The 22082-nt window shown below is 34.3% G+C and overlaps 3 protein-coding genes across 9 annotated transcripts; 2 read left to right on the top strand and 1 right to left on the bottom strand.

The window, feature by feature from the left end:
* Positions 1–107: 107 nt before the first annotated feature.
* LOC149733719 (inositol oxygenase-like) lies at positions 108–6063 on the bottom strand. Of its 4 annotated transcripts, none has more exons than XM_089881778.1 (9): positions 5925–6063; positions 4705–4794; positions 4394–4474; positions 3710–3802; positions 3198–3267; positions 2663–2840; positions 1980–2047; positions 951–1113; positions 108–572 (listed from the first exon to the last, which is right to left on the bottom strand). In XM_089881778.1, the coding sequence occupies exons 3-9, from the start codon at positions 4430–4432 to the stop codon at positions 464–466; spliced, it is 720 nt and encodes a 239-aa protein (XP_089737904.1). In that variant the 5' UTR covers positions 4433–4474; positions 4705–4794; positions 5925–6063; the 3' UTR covers positions 108–463. The 4 variants fall into 4 exon arrangements, with proteins under 4 accessions (XP_089737904.1, XP_089737903.1, XP_089737907.1 ...); XM_089881777.1 differs by lacking the exon at positions 5925–6063 and adding an exon at positions 5474–5898; XM_089881781.1 differs by lacking the exon at positions 5925–6063 and adding an exon at positions 5553–5624.
* Positions 6064–7180: 1117 nt separating this feature from the next.
* Positions 7181–12255, top strand: LOC149733718 (GTP cyclohydrolase 1-like). Of its 2 annotated transcripts, none has more exons than XM_089881783.1 (6): positions 7181–7316; positions 8085–8219; positions 8692–8801; positions 9241–9296; positions 9489–9605; positions 10035–12255. In XM_089881783.1, the coding sequence occupies exons 1-6, from the start codon at positions 7196–7198 to the stop codon at positions 10162–10164; spliced, it is 669 nt and encodes a 222-aa protein (XP_089737909.1). In that variant the 5' UTR covers positions 7181–7195; the 3' UTR covers positions 10165–12255. The 2 variants fall into 2 exon arrangements, with proteins under 2 accessions (XP_089737909.1, XP_089737908.1); XM_089881782.1 differs by having other exon boundaries at positions 9471–9605.
* Positions 12104–21994, top strand: LOC149733717 (cytoplasmic dynein 1 intermediate chain 2-like). Of its 3 annotated transcripts, none has more exons than XM_089881773.1 (15): positions 12104–12254; positions 13088–13187; positions 13536–13611; positions 13932–13994; positions 14362–14486; positions 15183–15275; positions 15731–15884; positions 16513–16612; positions 17413–17519; positions 17905–18181; positions 18753–18886; positions 19324–19468; positions 19803–19949; positions 20392–20517; positions 21230–21994. In XM_089881773.1, exons 1-15 carry the CDS (start codon positions 12156–12158, stop codon positions 21341–21343), a joined length of 1860 nt encoding a protein of 619 aa, XP_089737899.1. In that variant the 5' UTR covers positions 12104–12155; the 3' UTR covers positions 21344–21994. The 3 variants fall into 3 exon arrangements, with proteins under 3 accessions (XP_089737899.1, XP_089737898.1, XP_089737900.1); XM_089881772.1 differs by having other exon boundaries at positions 13923–13994; XM_089881774.1 differs by lacking the exon at positions 13932–13994.
* The last annotated feature ends 88 nt before the right edge of the window (positions 21995–22082 follow it).

Here is a 22082-nt window from a genome sequence, read left to right as displayed (position 1 = left end):
TGGGGAAAGATAATACACCTTTAACAGATACTGTTCAAATACCCTGATCGTGCTTTAAACAGTTAACAACCATAAATCGGAGTCGTGAGGGTACAGTTTTATATTTTTAAGTATACTTTATTTACAACCAAATGGGACGAAAAAAGAATGAAAATCCTAATATATATATATTTTATATATATGTACATTTCATATAAAAATCCTATAAAATATTTAGATTTTTAAACATTTGCATAAATTTAAGACGAGTTGTAATTAACTACAGTACGCGGTCTCACAATAATTCGGTACAGTCAGATTGCGAAAACTATAGCAAGCTAATAATATATACAGAAACTACATAATTATTGCATCGCAATAAAGCAGCATGAATGTCATGCAATAGCAAAAGCAGCGCGAATAGTCTTTTTCTACATACAATGCAGCATTTACAAAAACAAGGCGCACATCAGTAGCCTAACATCTAAAACTTTAGCTTTCCCGGCATGTACTTATCAATTAGTGACTGATAATACGGTTTGATTTCATCAATATTTGGAAAATCGGGAGATTTCGTGTACAGGTCGTGCTTGCTGTAAAGGAAACAGTTATCAGAATGTTAAGCTGTATGAAAATATATGAAATACATACTGGTATGCAGTGAATTTGTTTTATAACCGATTAAATCGATTTGTTATGCTCCGTTAGGGATTTGTTTGGTGCGACTACGTCGCCACCGAAGCGTAATACCGATATTATAGACTAAAAAATGGGTGGCTGCGTAGGAGCAGCAATTTTTGCAACTCGTCACCACAGCGTTGTGTCTTTAGCCATTCTAAAACTTTCGTTTTTGTCCTACTTTAAAACCAAAGTGTTATAGGATACGCCTTATAAAATTGACACCCCTTTATAAGATGGAAATGTAAATTGGGAATCACAAATATATACCGACTAGACGACAACGGACATACTTGAATAGTTTTATCCACTTCATCATCTTTTGGTCTTTTTCAGAGCAAAGATGATCGTAGTCTCCTCCAGTGTGCCAGGGATAAAAGGAGTGAAATCGGATGCAGTACATTGCCTCTTCCGGAAGCGTGGACTTGTTATGCTTTAGAACTTGGTACATGTACTCTGTAATTTCAGATAAACGGTTGAAAGAACTAAACTAGCACAGGTATACCACGTAACCGGCTATTTCCCGCCCGGCTAATTCCCCCCAATGACTATTTCCTCCCGGCTATTTCCCCCGTGACTATTCCCCATCGGCCCTTTCCCCCCGATGACTATTACCCCCCCCCCGGCTATTTCCCACCCGTGACTATCCTCCCGGCTAATCCCCCTCCGACTATTTCCCCTCGACTATTTCCTGGGGAAAATAGCCGGGGGGAAGTAGTCCCTGGGGGAAATTAGCCGGGAGGATAGTCACGGGTGGGAAATAGCCGGGGGGGGGTAATAGCCGTGGGGATAGTCACGGGGGAAATAGCCTGGGGGGATAGTCACGGGGGAAAATAGCCGGTTGGAATTAGCCGGGGGGAATAGTCAGGGGGGATAGTCAGGGGGGGATAGTCACTGTGGGGAAATAGCCGTGGGGGAATAGTCACGGCTGGGAAGTAGCTGGGGGGGAAATAGCCGGGGGGGGGGGAAATCGCCGGTGGGAAAACGCCTGGGGGATATAGCCTAGAACCGGTATAGCTATTACGAAAACTATGCGTCTTGATAGGCCGACTTTGGCCTTAAAACCACCGGGTTTTACAACATGCCTCGTCTTAGAAACTTTAGAGCTACATTGTAAAAGCTACCAATTTATGCGCCCTAAAGAAGAGACTGGGTAAGAATCAATACACTGCTAATTAACTTTCAATGCAAAATGTATACGTGACTATTTGTATCATAAGCGCCGTGACTAAGCATTGTTTAACTGGCAAACATTCTTACATGTTTGCAACAAGGCATACCAACACATATTCAGTATGTAAAAGGTAAAGCAAATATCTTACCGTCATGGCCCCAGGAAATCAGGACATTGTCGAGGCCGCAGTTCGGTTCATACATGCCGTACTTTGTGCTTAATTAAAACAAAGAGGCTTTTAATTTTAACACAAAAGTGTAGTTTGCTTTTATCATTTCATAAAATATATTAAACACCGAATATATGAGTTTACAGCTAAAATAAACCGCATGTGTGTATGACGTACATAAGCGTTAATCAAACGATCAGTTTAAACAACGAATATTGACTTAGTTAACGGGGCAAGTGTGATTAAACTTTTGCCTTCGTGTAATTTAAACGGTCTTGGTGTTAAAGATCAATTTATGTTTGCAGTGTGTTTGGAAACGTAAGGTCAAACAAATACTTGTAATAAATTGCACTAAAAAGAGAAACATTCTATTTTTTATTGCCTATAAATCACAATAAAATTAAAGGGCTTAACTTTAAATGTAGCCAACTATTACAGTAGGGTAGGAAAGATCCGACACCTATTCATTATATTTTCTCGTTCCATTTAGTACTAAACGAAGAACATTCAAAGAATTATTAAACCGTATATCCTCACGACTCTCCTAGACCGCTGTTAAATTTAAAACACGATAAGAATATTTGGGTAGTATGTTCTTAAAGTGTTCCATCTTCCCCCACCCTACTATATATATATAATATAGTATACCAAGCTTAACTTACTTGTATCTAGGGTCGTTCAGGTCCGGGTTGCTTCCAAATGTCGAATCCCTGTAAACAATAGACGGGGGAAACTCTGCCCCAACTACGAAGGTGTCGCCAACTGTACAGAATTGTTTCTCTCCCCAAACACCCATCACTTTTCCTAAGTCATGGACCAAACCACAGAGATGCATCCAATCTACATGAAGACAATTTTTTAAGATTCGTTAAAAACAATGTACAGTAGGGTGGGGGGAGATGGGACACCTTTTAACTATATTTCCTGTCCCATTTAATTATAAACAAAGAAAATTTAATGAGTTATAAAATCATACTCTCATGACTCCCATAGACCGTTAATTGTTTAAAACACGGTCAGGACATTTGGATATTATGTGCTAAAGGTGTCCCATCTTCACCCACCCTACAACACGTAAAAAGGTCTGTAATGTTTAAACACAAAGGTACGGTAGGGTAGGTAGGCCATTCATTCAGTGATGCATATTTAAAAAGGGAATTGATCGTCCCGTGTGTTGAAAAATAACTAAATACCAACCTTTATCAGGATGTTCCTTGCGCAGACCTTCTGCTGTTTGAAATGCATGGAACGAATTCGGGAAATCAACCTTTATGTAGTGTGTAGGTTTAAGTGTAGTATTTAGTATTGGTATAAGCAAGAAACTGGTACGGCCTATATAGTACAATGGTGGAAGATGTACGACACCTTTATATAAAATTGAATAAATTGACGTAACTTATTTACCATCGCGTGACGGGCAACTACATCAACACTCGTCATAACACGAGTGCTCTTCTGTTTCTATATAACTCCCGCTTACGAGTTACTTTGCGAATTGTGTAATTTTTTTGGTTGTCATTTTTGGGACATTTTTCATTTTTTAGTATATGCCTTTCAAATTGAACAACCAACAAAGAATCACTAGGTAGAAGCAATTGCAGTTAAGTTTTTTTTTCAGGGACATAGCACCCACAATAAACTGCAGTGGTGCGCTGCATTTGTACTGTATATGCCACAGGTCAGTCAAAAAACTATCCACCAATATTTACATCTGGATCAGCTTCATCAACAAATCCATCAAGAAGATCCAGAACCTCCATAATCGTGAATTCACCATGGTTGAACTTTAACCATTCGTCTTGCTGTGTGTAATAAAAACATATGGTATGCTCGGTCTACCGAAACAGTTTCGGTAGACCGAAACCTAAAATTCCCCTAACTATCTCTCTAAATTTAATTTTGCAACCACAAAAAATTTTCTTGAGTTTTGGATACAGAACTGCGGGGTAAAATAAATACCATTAGCTCTTACACCCCACATTTTCCAATCTGTTGATAACCCTAAGCAAACCTATTTTATGAGCGTGGGATACGGTTAAGTAATTCTGTAACTAAATGAATGATATTATTTCGTCTCTTCGGTCAAGATAACGAAGAACAAGAGAGTTGAAAAAATGCCAGCTGGCATACCTAGGTAGTAACAGTAAAAACAGCAGTTGTTGAAACACGCTTATTGATAAAAAAGATTCATTCTTGCATTCAACTTTTGTTTGTTTACTACCAAATAAGTCGATAACAGAGAACAAAAACATAGACTATTTTACTCCGACCTAATATATTTTAAATCCCCTATGAATCCAGCCAAAAAGAGTTCAGTTTTTATTTTCTTATTGAATACAGTAACAGTGTGTATATATTTAAATATTTCGTAGAAACAGTTGCCTGTAACTTACCTTTCTACGAACAAAATCAACGCATTGGTTCGTATGCATTTTGACGTATGTGTTGTATACGATATCGAACCGTTGGCCTTCCTGAATAAAATGATTCAATGTTAAAGTTATATACAGTTACAGTAACACAACTGGATATAGTAGTTTCTGTAAAATGTTTTCATTCTCTTTTATCTTCCTATTTGGTAGTAAACAAGGAAAAGTTACAGAATTATATAAACGTATAATTGTGGAAACATGATTCGAAAAATCGGAATATTATGTGCTGAAGATATCCATCTTCCCCACAATACTATACATTATAATATTACCGTTGAGAAGTCTCGAAATCCTTCTCTATCGCAGTCGTTCTTGTATTTAAACGCATCGGTTATTACGGTCGTATTTTCCAATGTTGTTGTCTATGAAGTAGAATATAATGAATATATTACTGACGGACTAACTTCTATTTAATATAACTGGCTAATAGGGTGGGTAAAGATGGGACATTTTTCATTCTATTTACTCGTCCCATTTAGTAGTAAACAAAGAACATTTAAAGAATTATAAAACCGTATTCTTACGACTCCCATAGACCGTTGTTAATTGTTTAAAACATCAGGGTATTTAGATATTATGTACTAAAGGTGTTCCATTTCCCCCACCCCACTATATATTATAACTGACGACGTTGTGTATAATTTGGCAGATTATAAGTTCTATCGTTACAATAAAACGGGGCGGACGCAATAATCATTTGCGTACTCGATTTAAGCCAAGCAAAACGTGCTTACAGTTTCCTGGTTTAACATAATATGATTATATACAGGAAATGCTAAAGATGACGCAGAATTCAGCAGCGCTTTATGTAATGGACAATGACATGATTTGTTCAATGAACAAACAAAACAAACACGTGCGCCTTGAATTTAAGTATAAAGATTTAGTTAATACAGTTTCTAGACGCCTTTAAATATAGGTAAGCAAAAAGTAAGCTCAGATTTAAAGGTAAATTTAAATACACTGGTGTCTTCTCCATTACCAGTATTTGCTACTAAATTTGAAGGTAATTGTATTTAGATATTGATACGGAATGTTTACCATGTTATAGGACAAGTCATAGTACAATTGGATAATTTTGCTTCAGGCAAGACGAAAGAAATCAATATTTTAAACTAACCGCCATCTTGTATAAAATTTCACTCCAATGTAACGAGCTGTGTAGAAATATTACGAACGCCACTTCAATACCTAATTTATGTTTTATCGTTAAAAGGCACTAGATTGGTGTACAGCAAATTTGATAGGTGTACAACAAAAATTCTAAATATTGTAAAGAAACCTCACTGTACGTCAGGCACAACAACTGCGAACCAGTCGACCTGAAATTGCCAGTCATCTAGCCCTTAACTTCGCCTTTTTACAAAACAGTATTTCAAATTCAAATATTTACACTGTACTTGAGAAAGGCGCCGACGGCATATTGTTTCAACAAATTATAAATACTAGCTTTTTAAAAATATTGAAAGACGTTAAAGCAAAACTAAGTTACTTGTTTGTTTTATTGGTCGATGTCACGCGCGCTTCTATTCGGGTTGTAATTGTGACGTCACACAGTCTTATAACCTTTTTTGTTGTTGTGGTGTTGCACAGAAGCAGCGATTGGCTCACCGCAAATGGGCGTGCTCCAACATTTTGCCCAGTCATATTCGCGAATGACGCAACATCGACATGGCTTTATAAAACAAAAGTATGATATTAGTCAACATGGGAATTATAGAAGTACGCTACTTTAAACGTTTCTAGTTGCTTGAACGTAACTGTTAAAAATGTCCTTAAGTTTTGTCAAAATTTAACTGTACGGGAATTGATATTATAACATTATAAGTAAACGCTAGCAAAGTGAAACATTTATATTAGTCCAAAAAGTGACCTGACTGACAATTTTTGGCTGGCATGTTTTGTACAAATAAATGCGGAACGTATTAATTCTTACAAGGTAGTTGACAAGTCGTTTTAAAAGAATTGGTTATATGATTATGAATCTAGGAATGCCATCATCCACTTTAAAATTGAAAAATATCCTTTTACTATTAATTTATTTTAAATCATAACTTTCACAAAACGTAACATTTCATGTTTAACGTGTACAGTGTGCAAGGGATGTATATTTATAGTAAATAACAGAAACTGCCAACTGGCGTTTATTTATTGTCAGTTGACACGACCATCAAAACACTTTTGTATAATGCAGTTATAATTTGTAGCACTACGTAATACGTACCGTGATTGCGTTGTTATTGCACAGCAGTAAGAGACAGCAGTGACGTAAAATGAAAACAAAACGCGTCATGCGCAGATGGTAGATGTACACCTGATATTGGAGAAATAGCGGTAGTCAGTCCAGCAGTGCTTGTATAACACATGGGGTGACGTCTTGTTTGCATTTAATCTATACTAGATTTGCTTTGGACGTTATTTGAGGAACTATATTGATTTTATAACAAGCCGTATACTGTACCATCTAGCTGTTTGGATTTTGTTTTACTTGGTTATTGCTGACGTAGAGATGGACAGGTTACTCATAAGTCGTGTGGTTATAAAACCAGTGAACAAGTGCGTGACCCAGTTATAAGTGTGTTTTCGGTTCAGTACCTCAGCGAAACCTGCGTAAACTTGGCGGTAAAAATTTAGCGTTGTATCAAAAAAGCGAAGTTAGCTGGAAATCTAAACATTAGGTTTATGCGAAGTCTAGATTGTAGAGTGTATAGACCATATACCTATTTTATGAACCAGCATGTTTTCAATTAACAGGTCTAAAATATGAATACCGCTGATACAGTCATGGCAGCAGGTTCGAAAACCACATCAAACGGTTTCACTGAATTTTCCAGGCCTTCAAAGAATGCTTCAAATCAAACTCATGGTTCTAATCAACATAACCGTAAGTTATAGTTATTAGATCTATTACTATAATACAGCTCTGCTTTAGCACTATAAGATGTATCGCAAACATCTTTTATATCGTAGGCGTACTATACTATATTGCAGAGTATGTGGGTGTTTAAGCAATATACTGGTTAATATGCTTTCGTTTCATACGTGTTTATACTAATCCATGTAATGGTGAATTCCTAAAGGTATACCTTTGTCGTAAAATATCACGACTTAAAAACGTGTGTTTGGTTCCACTGCTGTCTGGGTTAGCGTGAGTGTTTTATCCTCAAAACAGTTAAAGAATTATAAACTTAAAACAACACGAACAGGTCCTTTGATCGACCCGTTTCTGTTTAGTAGCGATTAATTATTCAGACCGTCTATACACTTTTTATAACTTGCTCTGTCAACGTGCTTGTTTATCGTGACTTCCATTTCGATTAGTGCAGTGGTTAAATAAAGGTGAAACAACCTTATATGTGTCAGTGCCATTATTACGTCACAGGGCATACAGTTTGCGTGTTTGCAATTGTTTAATTACTTTGGCGTACAGAGACGCGATTTAATCACAAAGCACATCTCAACGCCAATGTTATGGACTGTGGTATAAACCAATTGTCCGTTAAAAGTTGGCTGCCATTCCGCATCTATTATAATTATACTCTAACTAACATTTCTGTTTCAATTACTTAATTAGTCAATAGTCTTTCAGTAAAATAAACCTGAAAGTCCTATTGAATGTACATAAATGTTTTTAAACACTTTTTTCTTGAAGGCCTCGAGGGTGCTTTTCGATCGATTTTAGAAGAAATTGGAGAAGATGTTAACAGGCAAGGAATTCTTAAAACACCAAAACGAGCGGCAGAAGCGATTAAGTTTTTTACAAAAGGTTACAATGAGAATTTACAAGGTAATTACATGGACTATAATTGATAATAATGGCTTATACGCTCAAAGATCAACGTATTTAATGAGTAAACTGATACTAATATAAAATCAAATGTTATTACCGCGACAACTCTTTTTTGAACACTCTTCCACAATCTATCTACATGATATCCGAATTCATATAGTATGGGAGCTGGGAGAAGATGGGATACCTTTAGCACATAATATTTAAATATCCTGATCGCGTTTTAAACAGGTATCAGTGGGAGTTGTAAGGATACCGATCTATAATTCTTTAAATGTTCTTTGTTTACTACCAAATGCGACAAGAAAATAGAATAAAGAGGTGTCCCATCTTTCCCCACCCTATTGTTTATACATTAAAAATGATATTCATAAACGACTTGTTTGATCAAATCAAATCAATACTAGATATACGGTATACCTCATAAATGCATTATTAGTCACGTATAAGTCAACATTTATAAACACAGAGATCGTTAATGAGGCAATATTTGACGAGGATCATGACGATATTGTGATCGTTAAAGACATCGATATGTTTTCAATGTGTGAACATCACTTGGTACCGTTTACTGGAAAGGTAAAGTTGGCTTAACATTATAAAAAATACTGTAATGTGGGGTAAGATGAATACCGTTTGTGTGGTACGGTCGAGAAAGACGGGACGCCCTTAGCACATAAAATCCTAATATCCTTATCGTTTTTTAAACAAGCAACAACGGTCTATGGGAGTCGACAAAATACTTTTTTTTTAAGTTGTTTACCACCAAATGTTTTTTTTGTGAACTTCTAACTAAAAGTAAAAGAAAAAGAAATCGTGGACCATCTTGCCCCAACATAATATTTTTATAAACAGAATTGGCCTTTCGTTAAATAAACTTAACAAATTCGTGGAGCACTATATATTTTTAGGCCAAAATACTTTTTGGTTTGATACCTTTGATTCAATATAAGACATGTGAAACAGTCCGTATATACCCGTGTGGCCGTGTATAAATTTCAACTCCGTATGTTTGCAGGTGGCTATCGGATACATTCCAAACAAGAGGGTGTTAGGAATTAGCAAGCTTGCAAGGTAAGCAGCCACATTCTATACGTTTTCTCTTTATCTGAAAATTGGATTTTTTGACGATAGCATACATAAAGTACTCATTTCTTGGGTAAAAATACGCTAGTTTCGTATAAAAAGACTGGTCACATACCGTATATATAGGCTATGCATTTGACGTATCCGTGTAACACTGATTAGGTTATGTTTGTTTTGCAGAATCGTGGAAATGTACAGTCGTCGATTGCAGGTTCAGGAGAGACTAACAAAACAAATAGCGACTGCACTCGTTGAGGTTATTGAACCTTCCGGGGTGGCTGTTGTTATTGAAGCATCGTAAGTTTAATTATTTTTTATGCGGCTTTAGACTGACTGTATATATATGACAAACGGTACGTTTATGTAAATGTTCTAAGCGTGTCCGTATAAATAAAAGGTCGGGGTAAGATGGTCCTTGTTTCTTTTCTTAACCCCCATTGGGTAGTAAACAAAGAATATTTTACAGAAACATATGACCACATGCTTATGACTGTAAAGGAGTGTTATTTCTAATTGTTCAAAACACAATTATAGGTAACTTATAGGATATTATGCGCTAACGGTATCCATCTCACCCACGGTGCTATACATACGCAGTTATAAGTAGTTTTCTATAGAGTACAGTGGTAGATATATCAAACGTACAGTCATAAATTCGGCTAACGTTTTGCACACACTAGCTTTTACTGTTTTATGACACGCATGAACTATAAATTTTACTTTCAGTCATATGTGTATGGTGATGCGAGGTGTTCAAAAACCAAGAGCAACTACAATGACTAGCAGTATGTTTGGCGTTTTCCGAGACGACCCGAAAACTCGCGAAGAATTCCTAACCTTGCTCAACAAAACCTAAACTGTTTCAAACTCCTAAGAAATTTTCATTGGCTTTTAAGATGAATGAATGTATGAATGTAACTCGCTTCATCCTTGCGTGGCCGGAAAACGACCTTATCATATAGGTTTAACACCTCGATCGCGTGCCAGCTTACGAGTTGCCATGTATGTTACTTTGTGGGTTAATATGTTTCTATTTTCATGTCATATTGATTCTAAAACAATTTTACTTTATGTTATAGTTAATAATTTAATATATGCACATGCGGGCAGCAAGCAATTTTTTAATTGTAATCCGAGTACCTATAAGCTACGAATACACGACAAATATAACTCTTTACTGCCGGTTTGACCCAAAGTTAGTATCTATACTAACTTTGGTTTGACCTACTTGAAAATTGCGACTGTCACTCAAACGAGATCTAAGCCAACAGTTTAAGCTGCTTGAATCTATACAAGGGCTTTAACCCCTATGAAAATAAAGGTGAACAACAACTTACTGGCATTGTTGTGTTAATTTTAAACGCGAAACTTGACGTGTGTTAATTTTAAGCGCGAAACTTGACGTCTTTACTGTTCTGCTTACTAGTATTATAAATATTATTTTGCGATAGCTTTAGTTATAAAACCGTATACCGTACGTAAGACCGTAAGCTCTTGTTTTGTTCTGTGTTTTGAAAAGATAGAATGAGTGGAATTTTGATCCTTTTTTGCTTCTTGCTTTTGGCAACGGTAAGTATAAAACACCATTAGATTAATCATTGAAATTTTAAGATTAATCATTGAAATTTACCAGTCAGATTAATCATTGGAATTTTAAATATTGGCTACACCATGTCGTTTAATTACCTCAGCGGCCAGAATGTCAGCAGTGGCTAGATCGGCAAACTACCCATGCGAAGCAAATCTGTGTATATGAATGGTGACGAATGCTGTGTCAGCAACGAAATTTTCGTATACAGTGCTCATGCAAGAATGATTTTTTGGGAAATTTGTGCCAGAATGTGGAAAAAACGATAATGTTAATGGCCGTTAAGAAACTTAGACACCGGTAATGGCTTATCGGGATGCACTAGTAAAAAAATAAATAAATAAAAACTAGAGAAGTGTGCCTTTTATACGAAATATACTGTAATAAGTTACAAATTCACGTTGTACGTATATAGGCTAGTTATTTTTTCTTGTATGCAGCACAGTTGTTCACCTTTTATTAGTATTCGGTCAGTTATTGCCACTCTACCATAAACTTGCCAATACCTTAATCCAGTAAGCAAAAATTCATTTCTGGTAATTCGGTAACTTTCCAGTCGGTCGCTGTTTAGAAATGGCATGCGAAGATGGATACAAGTTGAATGGACCAAAGTTTTCTGTGTGCTTGGCTGATGGAAATTTTAACGGGACCATGTCGCCGTGCGTTAAAGCTGGTCGTTAGATTGTGCGTTTCAATAGTTCGATTAGAGGCACCCAGCATATATTCTCTACATATTCCGTATTGGTAACAGAAAGCAACATAACGACTTCTGTTTATGGGTGCCCAGTTATACCACTATTCTCCAAGGTTTGCTTCATGTATTAACTTCAACGTTAGTGATCTTGTATCAAAACCAACTGGAATGAAAACTAATAAATAAAAGAATGGATTCGCGTTTGTCGTTGTTTATTAAAAATATTGTTTTGCGCAAGTCTTTGATTTACGGCTGTACGGTCATTAAAAATCTATTTTTAATTCCAATATTGCTGAAAAGCTCTGCAGCTTTCTGGTTATATTAAAAACTTTGGAACTAAAATTTACAAGTTGAAACCTTGTGAGCATGTATAATATTTGTACGTAACCGCGAGGTGACGCTGTTAATCTTAGAACAGAGTTCGCCCATGTACCGCTTTCTGTAATCTGTTCGTATGTTTGGGTACTTTTAATTTAAATTATTCTAAGCAATCCATGTATTCTTAATTGTTTGCAGTGTTTGGTTTTCCTAACACAACAAGTAGTTTTTGAAAAAAAGTCCCAATATGTCAGATAGAAGTGACAGAAAAGCTGAATTGGAACGCAAGAAGGCACGCCTCGCTCAAATTCGAGCTGAAAAACAGAAAAAAGCTCCAGCCAAGAAAGTAAATTTAATGTTATAATGTTTTGTATAAATAGAACAATACAATTTGTTCTGCTGTTCGCTGCCATGGCAAAATGGTTAGCGCACCTGCCTTTAACCCAGAGGTAATGGGTTAAGAGCTCGTCACTGCTGCCATTGTGGTATGTGTCCTTGGCAAGACACTTATCAGAAATTGCTCCAACCCAGTGGTCACTAAGATGTTGTCCAGATGATCAGCCATAAATATAAAATAAAAAATTGACCCAAAAAGTAGTTACTTACATAGTAACATACATGATGACTTGAAAGTTAGCACAAGCTATGAACACCTGTGTTATAATGACTGTTGTGTTCGATGTTCCTGCCACGAAAGAAAAACACAAGTTACATTTAAATAACAGCTTTAAATGTTACATTTGTCCTGAGACCAACATGCATTTACTCAAACAAATGCCTTCTTGTTGCACTACCAATTTTTTTGTTTACAAATTTATAATTTTCAATCTTCCTTTCAATCTGCCGCAAGGAGTGGCATCGACACCCCTTTTGAAACAATTTTTTTTTTAATAAAACCAACTTCTATCTTGTTGTTATGTGTTTTGACAAGCTAGCAAGGCCGTTAGCCTATTGAATTCCATATTAATTATTGAGGTTTGCCATATTAATTATTGAGGTTCCTTTTCTTTAACGACTATAAGTGTAACTGCATTATAACAGGAGCCAGATTATGGTAAAAACACACCGCAAATTAGGTTTTAAAAAAGCTTGGGGCACATTGTTAACTTTTATGCAAATTCTTCAATTCCAAAATCTGGCTTCGCCCCTAATATGAATTTAAAAAAAAATATTTTTCAGGAAGAAAAAGTCTCAGTTGCTGTTTCATCTGATTTAGACAAGAAGCGAAAGGAAACAGAAGATTTGCTTCGAACTGTTGGGATCGATTATTCCACAACAGGTTATTTAAACTACTTTTTATGGCAATGATATTTCTAGTACCACAAAGCAGGATGGTAATTTAATTTAAACCTTAAGCTAAAGTGCCCAAAATAGTAAAATACGGTATATTATATAAATACACATTAAAGCAATATAAGTAAAAATTTTATTTTGTATATATATTCTCCCATAGCGAAGCAACAATAGCTGTGATAACATTAGTGTTCTTTTCCTAACCATTAGATGTTTAGATTTTGTTTACATGCCTAATTTATATATATATAATATAATCGTTATTAGAAAAGGTTAAGCATTACAAATGGTCAAAAATTTTATGTTACCTTCACAACTTCTGCAATATTTACAGTAAAACCAACTGCAGCTGCTCCTTCATCTCCAAAGAAAGTTACAGATACTGGAGATGGACAATACTACAGACCAAGGTAGAAATGTGAAATTTGTGTTGTAACCGGGTTTTCAAATCATGTTTCATTATTCATTGCTTTAAATGCACTTGGTTTAACCAAATCAAAAGTTACATATCATTTTTTGTTTTAGTTTTAATAATCATATTTTGGCAGGCTTTAAACTCATTAAAACATATATTTTGGTTTGGGGGTAGTGTTTTTTTGCTTTGTTTGTTTGGGTTTGCTGCAACACTCTATAGAATAAGCGTAGCATTGTAGCATAAAAACCTAGGTTAAGTATTATTCCAAAATTTTCCTTTTTGCGCCTAATTTGGCATCGTTTTGAGGTGCAACAGTATGGATTGGGACCTGGAGCCAAGTTTAGTTGAGTTGCAAGGCGGCAGCATAATTCCATCATGGTAGTAACACGTGTGTGTGTCTACATGTGTGTCAAACAAAAATGTCAATCACTGAAAATAACCTGTGTTAGATGGTGTCTTTTGCACATAATGTGTTGTCCCCTTTGCACTGTTGTTGTTTGTAAGTTAGAATTGGTTTGTGTTGCACGATGGTATGCTGAACCTTGCATGCTTGTTACTATCTTGTCCCAGGCACATAATGTTGCTTAAATTGGGAAATACTACAAAATTTTAAGACAAATTGAAAAAATGACACTTGCACGCTTTTTGTGATGTTTTTAACTTTTTATATTTTTTATCAAAGAAAAAAAATGTTGTAAGTGTTTCGCATTTGTTAAACAAAACTACAGTTCAGAAAATATTTCAGGCAACCAAAACCAACAAAGCTTTCTCAAAGCAAAATAACTCTCACTTCTATTCCTCCAAAAGAAGTAGTCACATATTCCAAAGAATGTCAGACTCCTGTGGAAACACAACAGCAAGATTCTGAAGGTTTTAAACAAAATTTAAAATTGCAAAATTTAGGTGGTTTACTTTTTACTATCACCCCTAACAAAACAAAACAATGGTTTAATGTAACTTTTATATATGATATATATATAGGTAAGTTTTTAGATTTTATGGTTATGGCATATTAAATTGCCAAGAACCCTATGTCCCTGTCAATGTCAGCATATCCCATAATCTATATAATACAGTATGTAGGGATGCACATTACAGAATTTCGAATCCGTGAGATTCGAATCCTTTTGTATTCGAATCTAATTACGGGATTCGGTATTCTGTTTAATGACGTCATCGAACGTCTTCTTATACACTATATTAACAAATTTTTGAAATTTAATAATTTTAAAAAAATATATTTTTGTTTGTGGGACTTTCGAGAGTAAACGTTTCGCAACGTCTTTTCATAGCATGCTATACGTTTCATGACGCAAAAACTACCCAATAGTACAGTTTTTGATCATTTACTCATGATCCAACAAGGCTGTTATAAAAGGGTCAATAAACTGACTTATGTGGGTAAAATTATTTTTTCCTATAAATATAAAAAGATTCGAAATTCTAGATTCGGAATTCTAGATTCGAAATAAAGTATTCTAGGATATCCTAGAATACCTAATTATTCTGTAATGTGCATCTCTAACAGTATGTAGCATATTATTTAAAAAATGATGTTTATTTCAGATGAGACTGAAAATGTGAAAGATGATGTTCAAGAGAAAGAAGACAAGTTGGATGAACTTTCATTAGAAGAAGAGGAAGAATTGTTGGAATCAGGTGACTGCCTTAACTGGTTTTATTAATTGTTGTTGTTGGGATAAAATACTTGTATGTAGTCATGGTCAGAACTAAAAAAAAATCAAATTTTCATTCTTTAAGTTTTTTCTAAACTTTTTATAAAAAAAACATCAACAAAGGCAATGCTGCCCCCCCCCCCTCCCAAAAAGTTTATAAAAAACAGAAAATAGGGTTTATGCCCCAGTGTGTACCACAATGTAGACTGATACTTTTTACAGCAAAAAAATTATGTTTCCCAAGGACCATTGCATTCTATATGTGTTAATTTCTACGTAGGTGTCTGGCGGCTTGAGATTTCATCTAGTATTGACCCATTACACATATGCTATAGTTATTAGTTAATAGTTACTCACTAATTTACCCTTGTTCTTTTTTTCTATAAAAACATAAATTAAGAATTAAATACTTGTTAACCTTCAGTGATAATTTTTCAGCGATCCGAGAGCTATCTGAGCAGGAGCGAGACATCATTGAAACATCGGAAGATTACATTCAGTTCATCTCAAGATCATCAAGATTCATGGACCGAGCGCTCTCGCATCGAATCGATCTTTTTACTGAATACAGTTCACAAGTTGAGGAAGAAAGGTGAGTCTGGAGTTATTTACACAGGCACTAATCCCATGGAAGAGAAATTATCCACCCTCAGTTTTTTAATAAAAAAAACACCAACAATTTATGTTTGGAAAGGGAATTTTTGTTTGTTACCAGTTTAAAACTGACTAAAACTTGTTGTAAACCAATTAAACAGGCCCCACGCTAAATTGTTTGCACTAATTTATTAAAAAAAAACATTAGGAATCAAAATGTAAGATTTGTTTCTTGGTAATAGTACTCTAACTATTCCTGCCTCCCCTGCATTTTAAATGATTGTTTTATGAAAGCGTGTATGACTGAATTTAATCTTTGTGGTATATGAATGTTTTTTATGTGGGATTCACTATTCAAAATTTTAAACCAATTATTGTGTGTACAAAAAAAGTAAAACATAATTATATAATTATTATCCAGTTTATTTATTATGTATAATCATATTTTTTTATGGTTCTAATAAATTATAAAAGGCAATTAGGCAAACAATTGTTCTTAGAATAAAAAGTGTACTGTGTAACTAGTATGTACAATGTACTTACTGCTATCCAGCTTTAAAATGAAATTAACGTAAATTATATTAAGATATCTAAAAGCATTTTTGTTAATATGTTGCACTCTACAGTGAAATAGATCGAGGAATGAAATTATCGGTGAATCGAATATTTTCTGATGAACGATGGTCGAGACATAGAGTGGTTACTTCATTAGATTGGAGCACTCATGTAAGTTGCTTTAAATATGTTATGAATGGATGTATAGGGTTTCCAAAAGCAATTGTTTAAATCAGGAAAAAACAAACTTTTTTGTTTATGACCCTTTTTATTTTCAGAGAATTTTGAACCTTCCCAGTTAGGATAATAGTATATGCAGTGTGTTTAACTGGTATACTCTTCTCCTGAACTATGTGACCCTGCCGGCTTGTCCCAGATTGGGAAGCCCTGGTTTACTTCATACATGTTTATAACAGGCCTATAAAAACTTCTTTTTTTTATTTTTTTTATTTATTTTTTATTTATTTATTTTTAAACCCAAACTGAATATGGGTTTAAAAAAAGTCTCTGTTGCCAAAATGACTACAATGAATTCATAATACGCTTTGGCAGCAAAACTTAACTGTTGTTCTAAATATTATTACATTATATGCAGTCTTACTATTAAATAAGTAAGCACAATATCTAATTTGTTATTTTCAGTCTTGTAAAGTTGCTGGAGAAATTTTTTGGAGACCATTAAATAAGTTAATGTAGTTTTACAATGTTTTAAAACACAAAAAAATCAAAACACATTAATTTGAATAAAAGACATTCATTTATCCTCGCATAGAGGCACATTGACATTATTTATAATTTATAACAAAGGTGTCTATTTCTTACACCCCATGCCCTCTTATAACTTTGACATGTATGTAGCTTTGTAGTTTTTTTTGCATTCAAGACTCCAGTAACAGTTCTATTATACTTTATACCAAAAGTTTGTAGTATCTTACATCATTACCAATATTAAAATTGTCTTCACTTTTCAGCATCCTGAGTTATGTGTTGCATCATATGGTAACAATGAGGAAGCTCCATATGAACCTGAAGGAGTTGCTCTAGTGTGGAACAGCAAATATAAAACTACAACTCCTGAGTAAGTGAAGTCATTGATTGTACTGAAATGTAGAAAGAAATCAGTGTTTTCAAATATTTTTCGCAAGACGTTTTTTTTGCCTTTTTTTCGAAACATTTATTTTTTCTAACTTTTTTTTGTGGCATTTACCTTTTGCCAACACTTAAAATTGAACTACTGAACCCTTAGTTTAGGTAACTATAGAAAAAGTTTCATTGCCCACACAAAACAGTTGGCTATTACTGAACCCTTGATTTCTGAAGTATGGTCTAATAAAAAGCTTTTCATATTCAGACCATTCTTCAGTAAACATGAAGAGGTGCTACTCATATTGGTCATCATGAAACTGTCATATCATTTTTTTAAAACTATATATATTATATATCCCTTTTTTCTTTTTTTTCAGGTACACCTTCCATTGCCAGTCGTCGGTAACTGCTGCTTGCTTTGCTAAGTTTCACCCAAACTTAGTGGTCGGTGGTACGTACAGTGGACAGATTGTGATGTGGGACAACCGTAGTAACAAGCGTACAGCACAACGAAGCAAACTATCTACAGCAGCTCATACCCACCCTGTGTATTGCTTGGATGTGGTTGGCACACAGAACGCACATAACCTGATATCTGTATCAACAGATGGTAAACTTTGTTCATGGAGTCTTGATATGCTAACACAACCACTGGTGAGTAATTTCTTTTTTGTGAGAAAATTTCTCTTTTTTATTAAATTAGTCAAAAAACACACAAACACCGCACACACATTGTATATTTTTTTGTAACATTCTGTAATTTTCTTAGTTATAACTTAAAATAAAAAAAAATGAAAAAATTTGGAAACACCTGTAGAAATGTATTTCCTATTTCGCACTGATTCAAAATCCTAACGACAAAGGTGTCTCACCTACACCTTACGTCCTAACATCTATCACATCTCTATAATAACTGCACAGCTCCCAAATCTATAAGATGTACTGGTGTCAAAAATGACTCACAAGTGCTTTTACATGCTGCATTGTAGCGCACACGCCAATATAGATTGGAATATTTACCTTTAAAATTTATATTTACTATTTACAACTTCAATTTATAATAAAAATGACATATTTGTGTAATAATCGCCAATTCACTCAACCAGTTTTTAAAGATTGGTAACCATTTAGTAAGAACCCACCAAAATATGAACAACACTTTTCATAAACTTCATAATACAAAATAATGGAAATACAATGTAATTCTGTTGCGTTTATACATCAGGAAGCAATGGAGCTTCAACACAAGCAATCGAAATCAGTAGCAGTGATGAGCATGGCATTCCAACACAATAATGTTAATAACTTTGCCATTGGTGCTGAGGACGGTTCCTTATATACAGCGTGCAGACATGGAAGGTGGGAACTGTTGTGTGGTTAAATTATTTTGAGTTTTTTTATTCTGCTGTTGGGTACTATAATGCTGTATTGTTTATTGTTATATTTAATAGAGCAACCAGAATGATTTTTGGACCAAGTAGCTAAATTTTGACCTTTTTATGTATATTTAATTTTATATAATATATATATATAACTATTTTTTATTTCGGTCAAATCTTATTTTAAATGACTTTCTGTTTAGTCTCGTTTTGTACCATTTAAAAAGTTTGTAATTTCGCTAGATAAAAAAAAGAAAAGCATTAGAATTAGAACCAAACCTTTCAAAATGCTACAAAATAAGCCTAACTGCAAAAAAAATACATTTTTGATAAGATTTAATTAAAAATAAACAAGAAGAAAGAATAAACAAAAAAGTAGAAATTTTAGCAAAAAGTTGAAACGCATTCTTTTTCCAGCAAAACAGGAATAAGCGATTTATATGAAGGACACAACGGACCGGTGTCTGGAGTCGATTTCCATCGATCACCCGGTCAGCTTGACTTCTCCCATCTATTACTGACTTCTTCATTTGATTGGTCCATCAAGCTTTGGTCTCTAAAAGTGAGTATTTTTTCAGCTAAAACTCTAAAATCTGTTTGGGTAGGATTTTAGTCTTTTTTAACACGATTCGAATTTTATAGTACCTGTAAAGTAAGATGGATACCATTAGCACATAACATTCAATATTTCCTACTGGTATTTTACTATTTTTACCAAATACTAAAGCTATCTTAGAGTTGTGAGGATATGCTTATAAAGTTTTGTACATTTACGATCAAAAGGGGCTCTAAAAGGAAATAAAAAAGAACAAAATCATAGACCATCTTACCCTACTATACAAGCCAGAATACCACTTTTTTAAATGTTTAAAAATTACTGAATTTTCAAATTTTAGAGTGGTTCGCGTACCTGCTTACATTCCTTTCAAGACCACAGTGATTGCGTATATGATGTTGCTTGGTCTCCCGTTCACCCTGCTTTGTTTGCCAGTGGTGACTGCTCTGGTAGATTGGACCTATGGAACGTTAATTCAGACGCTGAGGTATATTGTTGCGCTGATACAAGGATTTTGTGGTTTGGATTTTTATTTAATCTTGGTGGTGGAAACTTTCACTTTAGAAATAGGATTAAATCGCCAAAGTTGTTTTGTTATTTAGAGGCAAAAAGCTGTAATGTCTTTAACTTTTGCATTATTCAAAATCTATAAAACCTAAAATTCTCGAATTTTTCTATCTTTATCAAAACGTTTTTTTGGTGTTTTTACTATTTTAGATAAAAAATATGATTACTGCCCTAAAATTCAATGATAATATCTATATTAAATCTATACATGAATCCCCAATGCTAAAATGATGTTTTATGTTCAAAATATTTTTTAAAGATTAAATATTCACAAAACACAAAACAGTACAATAAAGATTTAAAACATTTTTCAAAAAACAGTCTAATAATTTTATAAAAAGTAAAAAAACCTATTTGTTTAGGTTCCAGTTGTTTCATCAGTAATTGATTCAGCTCCTGCCATCAATAAGTTGAGATGGAATGGAAGTGGAAGCCAGATAGCCATTGGTGATTACATGGGTCGTGTGCACCTATGTGAAGTGGGAGAGGTAGGATAAGATACTAGATGATAATACTGTATGTGTTTGGCCTCATATTTTTAGTTTTGAATTCTGTATAATGACTTGTGGTTATGAGATTTTTTTGCAGTGGCCAAGAGAATTTTGAGGTTGTCTGACTTATTTGGGCTGTTTGTTCATTTTTAGCAGAAGCGGACTTAGATGCTCTCACATCAAAATTATACATGAAAATAACTGAAGTAGTTTTTAATTATTAACTGTGCATTCGCAAAGTTTTCAAAGTCTATAGTCTCCCAGTTATGAAATCTAGGCTTACGCTATACTAAATTTATATTAGTACTTAAATAATACCTTTGTTTTAACTTTTTAACTTTCAACATTTCTCAAACCTGAGAACACATGATTAATATATTTTGAACAGTTTACACTATTTTTATAAATATTAAGCCAATTCAATTTCATGTCTTTTTCAATCCTAACAAGTACACCTACATATATAGTAGGGTGGGGGAAGATGGGACACCTTTTTTTTCTTCTATTTTCTTATCCCATTTAATGTAAACAAAAAAACATTCAGAAAATTATAAAACCGTATCCTCACGACTCCCATAGATCGTTGTTTATTGTTTAAAACACAGTCAGAATATTTGGATGTTTTGTTCTAAAGATGTCCCATCTTCTCCCACCCTACTATATATATATATGAAGTTTTATACCATTTTATTCACTTTGTTTTTAACAGCAATTATCGCAACCAAGACAAGACGAATGGTCACGCTTTGTTGGTAGTTTGACCGAGATACGCAACGCTCATCAGGAAGAAGAAGAAGCAAGAAATGTGTCTCGACAACTATGAACCAATATCTGGAACTAGGTTTGAATTTTCTCTGTCAGACTTACATGTTCCAAATGTGTTATGTTTCCTGTGGTAAAGACACATAGGCAGGCCTTTATATTACTGTAGTACTAAAATGAAACACATTACAAAATTCACTACAACAGCACCCTGTTTCAATTAATTGTCTAATTATGTAGGTTTTTTAGTTCAATTTACTGCAATTTTAATTCTCTAATCTAATTTACACATATATGCTGCTAGTAACAGGTGCTGTGTCGAAGATTCTAATTGTGTTGGGTTGTGTAGCTTTTTCTGCATTTAATGCTGCATAGTCATCGAGTGTTAGGCATGTTACTGTCGTAATCATGGCTATTACATGTATTACCTGATACGTGAGCGAAATATTCGTATTTATTTTCTCTGTAAATCCATATTTAAGATTTTGTTTTATAGCGTACCTTAAAAAATGGACAAACATTTCAAAGCAAATTTTTCCCAAAATTGCACTTTTTTTCTCGCTGTTATATTCCATGACAGTTACGTTTCGTTTTGGTAAGGTGACATGTCATTGCGGGTATAAAATCAATGGAAACTAAAGTATATCTATAAGAGCGTTTCGAGGTACTGTTACCGTTTAGTTCATCGAATAAACTATTCTTCTGCATGAGACCATACGTTTCCAAGATATTGTTTGGATATGCTATAGTTAGCGTCAAATTTTGAACCGTAAGTCTCGTTGTTTAGGCAGATATATTCA

This window comes from Ciona robusta, chromosome 7 (genome assembly GCF_009617815.1).
Source record: "Ciona robusta chromosome 7, ASM961781v2".
Taxonomy (NCBI): Eukaryota; Metazoa; Chordata; class Ascidiacea; order Phlebobranchia; family Cionidae; genus Ciona; species Ciona robusta.
This window is presented reverse-complemented; position numbering and strand designations above follow the sequence as displayed.

What these genes read in the sequence shown, in the direction of transcription:
- LOC149733719 (XM_089881781.1), bottom strand. An exon ending in GATTTCGAGACTTCTCAACG is followed by an intron (nt 4,475 to 4,704) that starts GTAATATTATAA and finishes CATTTTATTCAG; the next exon opens with GAAGGCCAACGGTTCGATAT. An exon ending in CAAGGAACATCCTGATAAAG is followed by an intron (nt 2,841 to 3,197) that starts GTTGGTATTTAG and finishes GTCTTCATGTAG; the next exon opens with ATTGGATGCATCTCTGTGGT.
- LOC149733718 (XM_089881782.1), top strand. Translation starts at nt 7,196, where the DNA reads ATGAATACCGCTGATACAGTCATGGCAGCAGGTTCGAAAACCACATCA. An exon ending in TTACAATGAGAATTTACAAG is followed by an intron (nt 8,220 to 8,691) that starts GTAATTACATGG and finishes TTATAAACACAG; the next exon opens with AGATCGTTAATGAGGCAATA. An exon ending in GGAATTAGCAAGCTTGCAAG is followed by an intron (nt 9,297 to 9,470) that starts GTAAGCAGCCAC and finishes AACACTGATTAG; the next exon opens with GTTATGTTTGTTTTGCAGAA.
- LOC149733717 (XM_089881772.1), top strand. Translation starts at nt 12,156, where the DNA reads ATGTCAGATAGAAGTGACAGAAAAGCTGAATTGGAACGCAAGAAGGCA. An exon ending in GATCGATTATTCCACAACAG is followed by an intron (nt 13,188 to 13,535) that starts GTTATTTAAACT and finishes CAATATTTACAG; the next exon opens with TAAAACCAACTGCAGCTGCT. An exon ending in ACAGCGTGCAGACATGGAAG is followed by an intron (nt 18,887 to 19,323) that starts GTGGGAACTGTT and finishes TTCTTTTTCCAG; the next exon opens with CAAAACAGGAATAAGCGATT.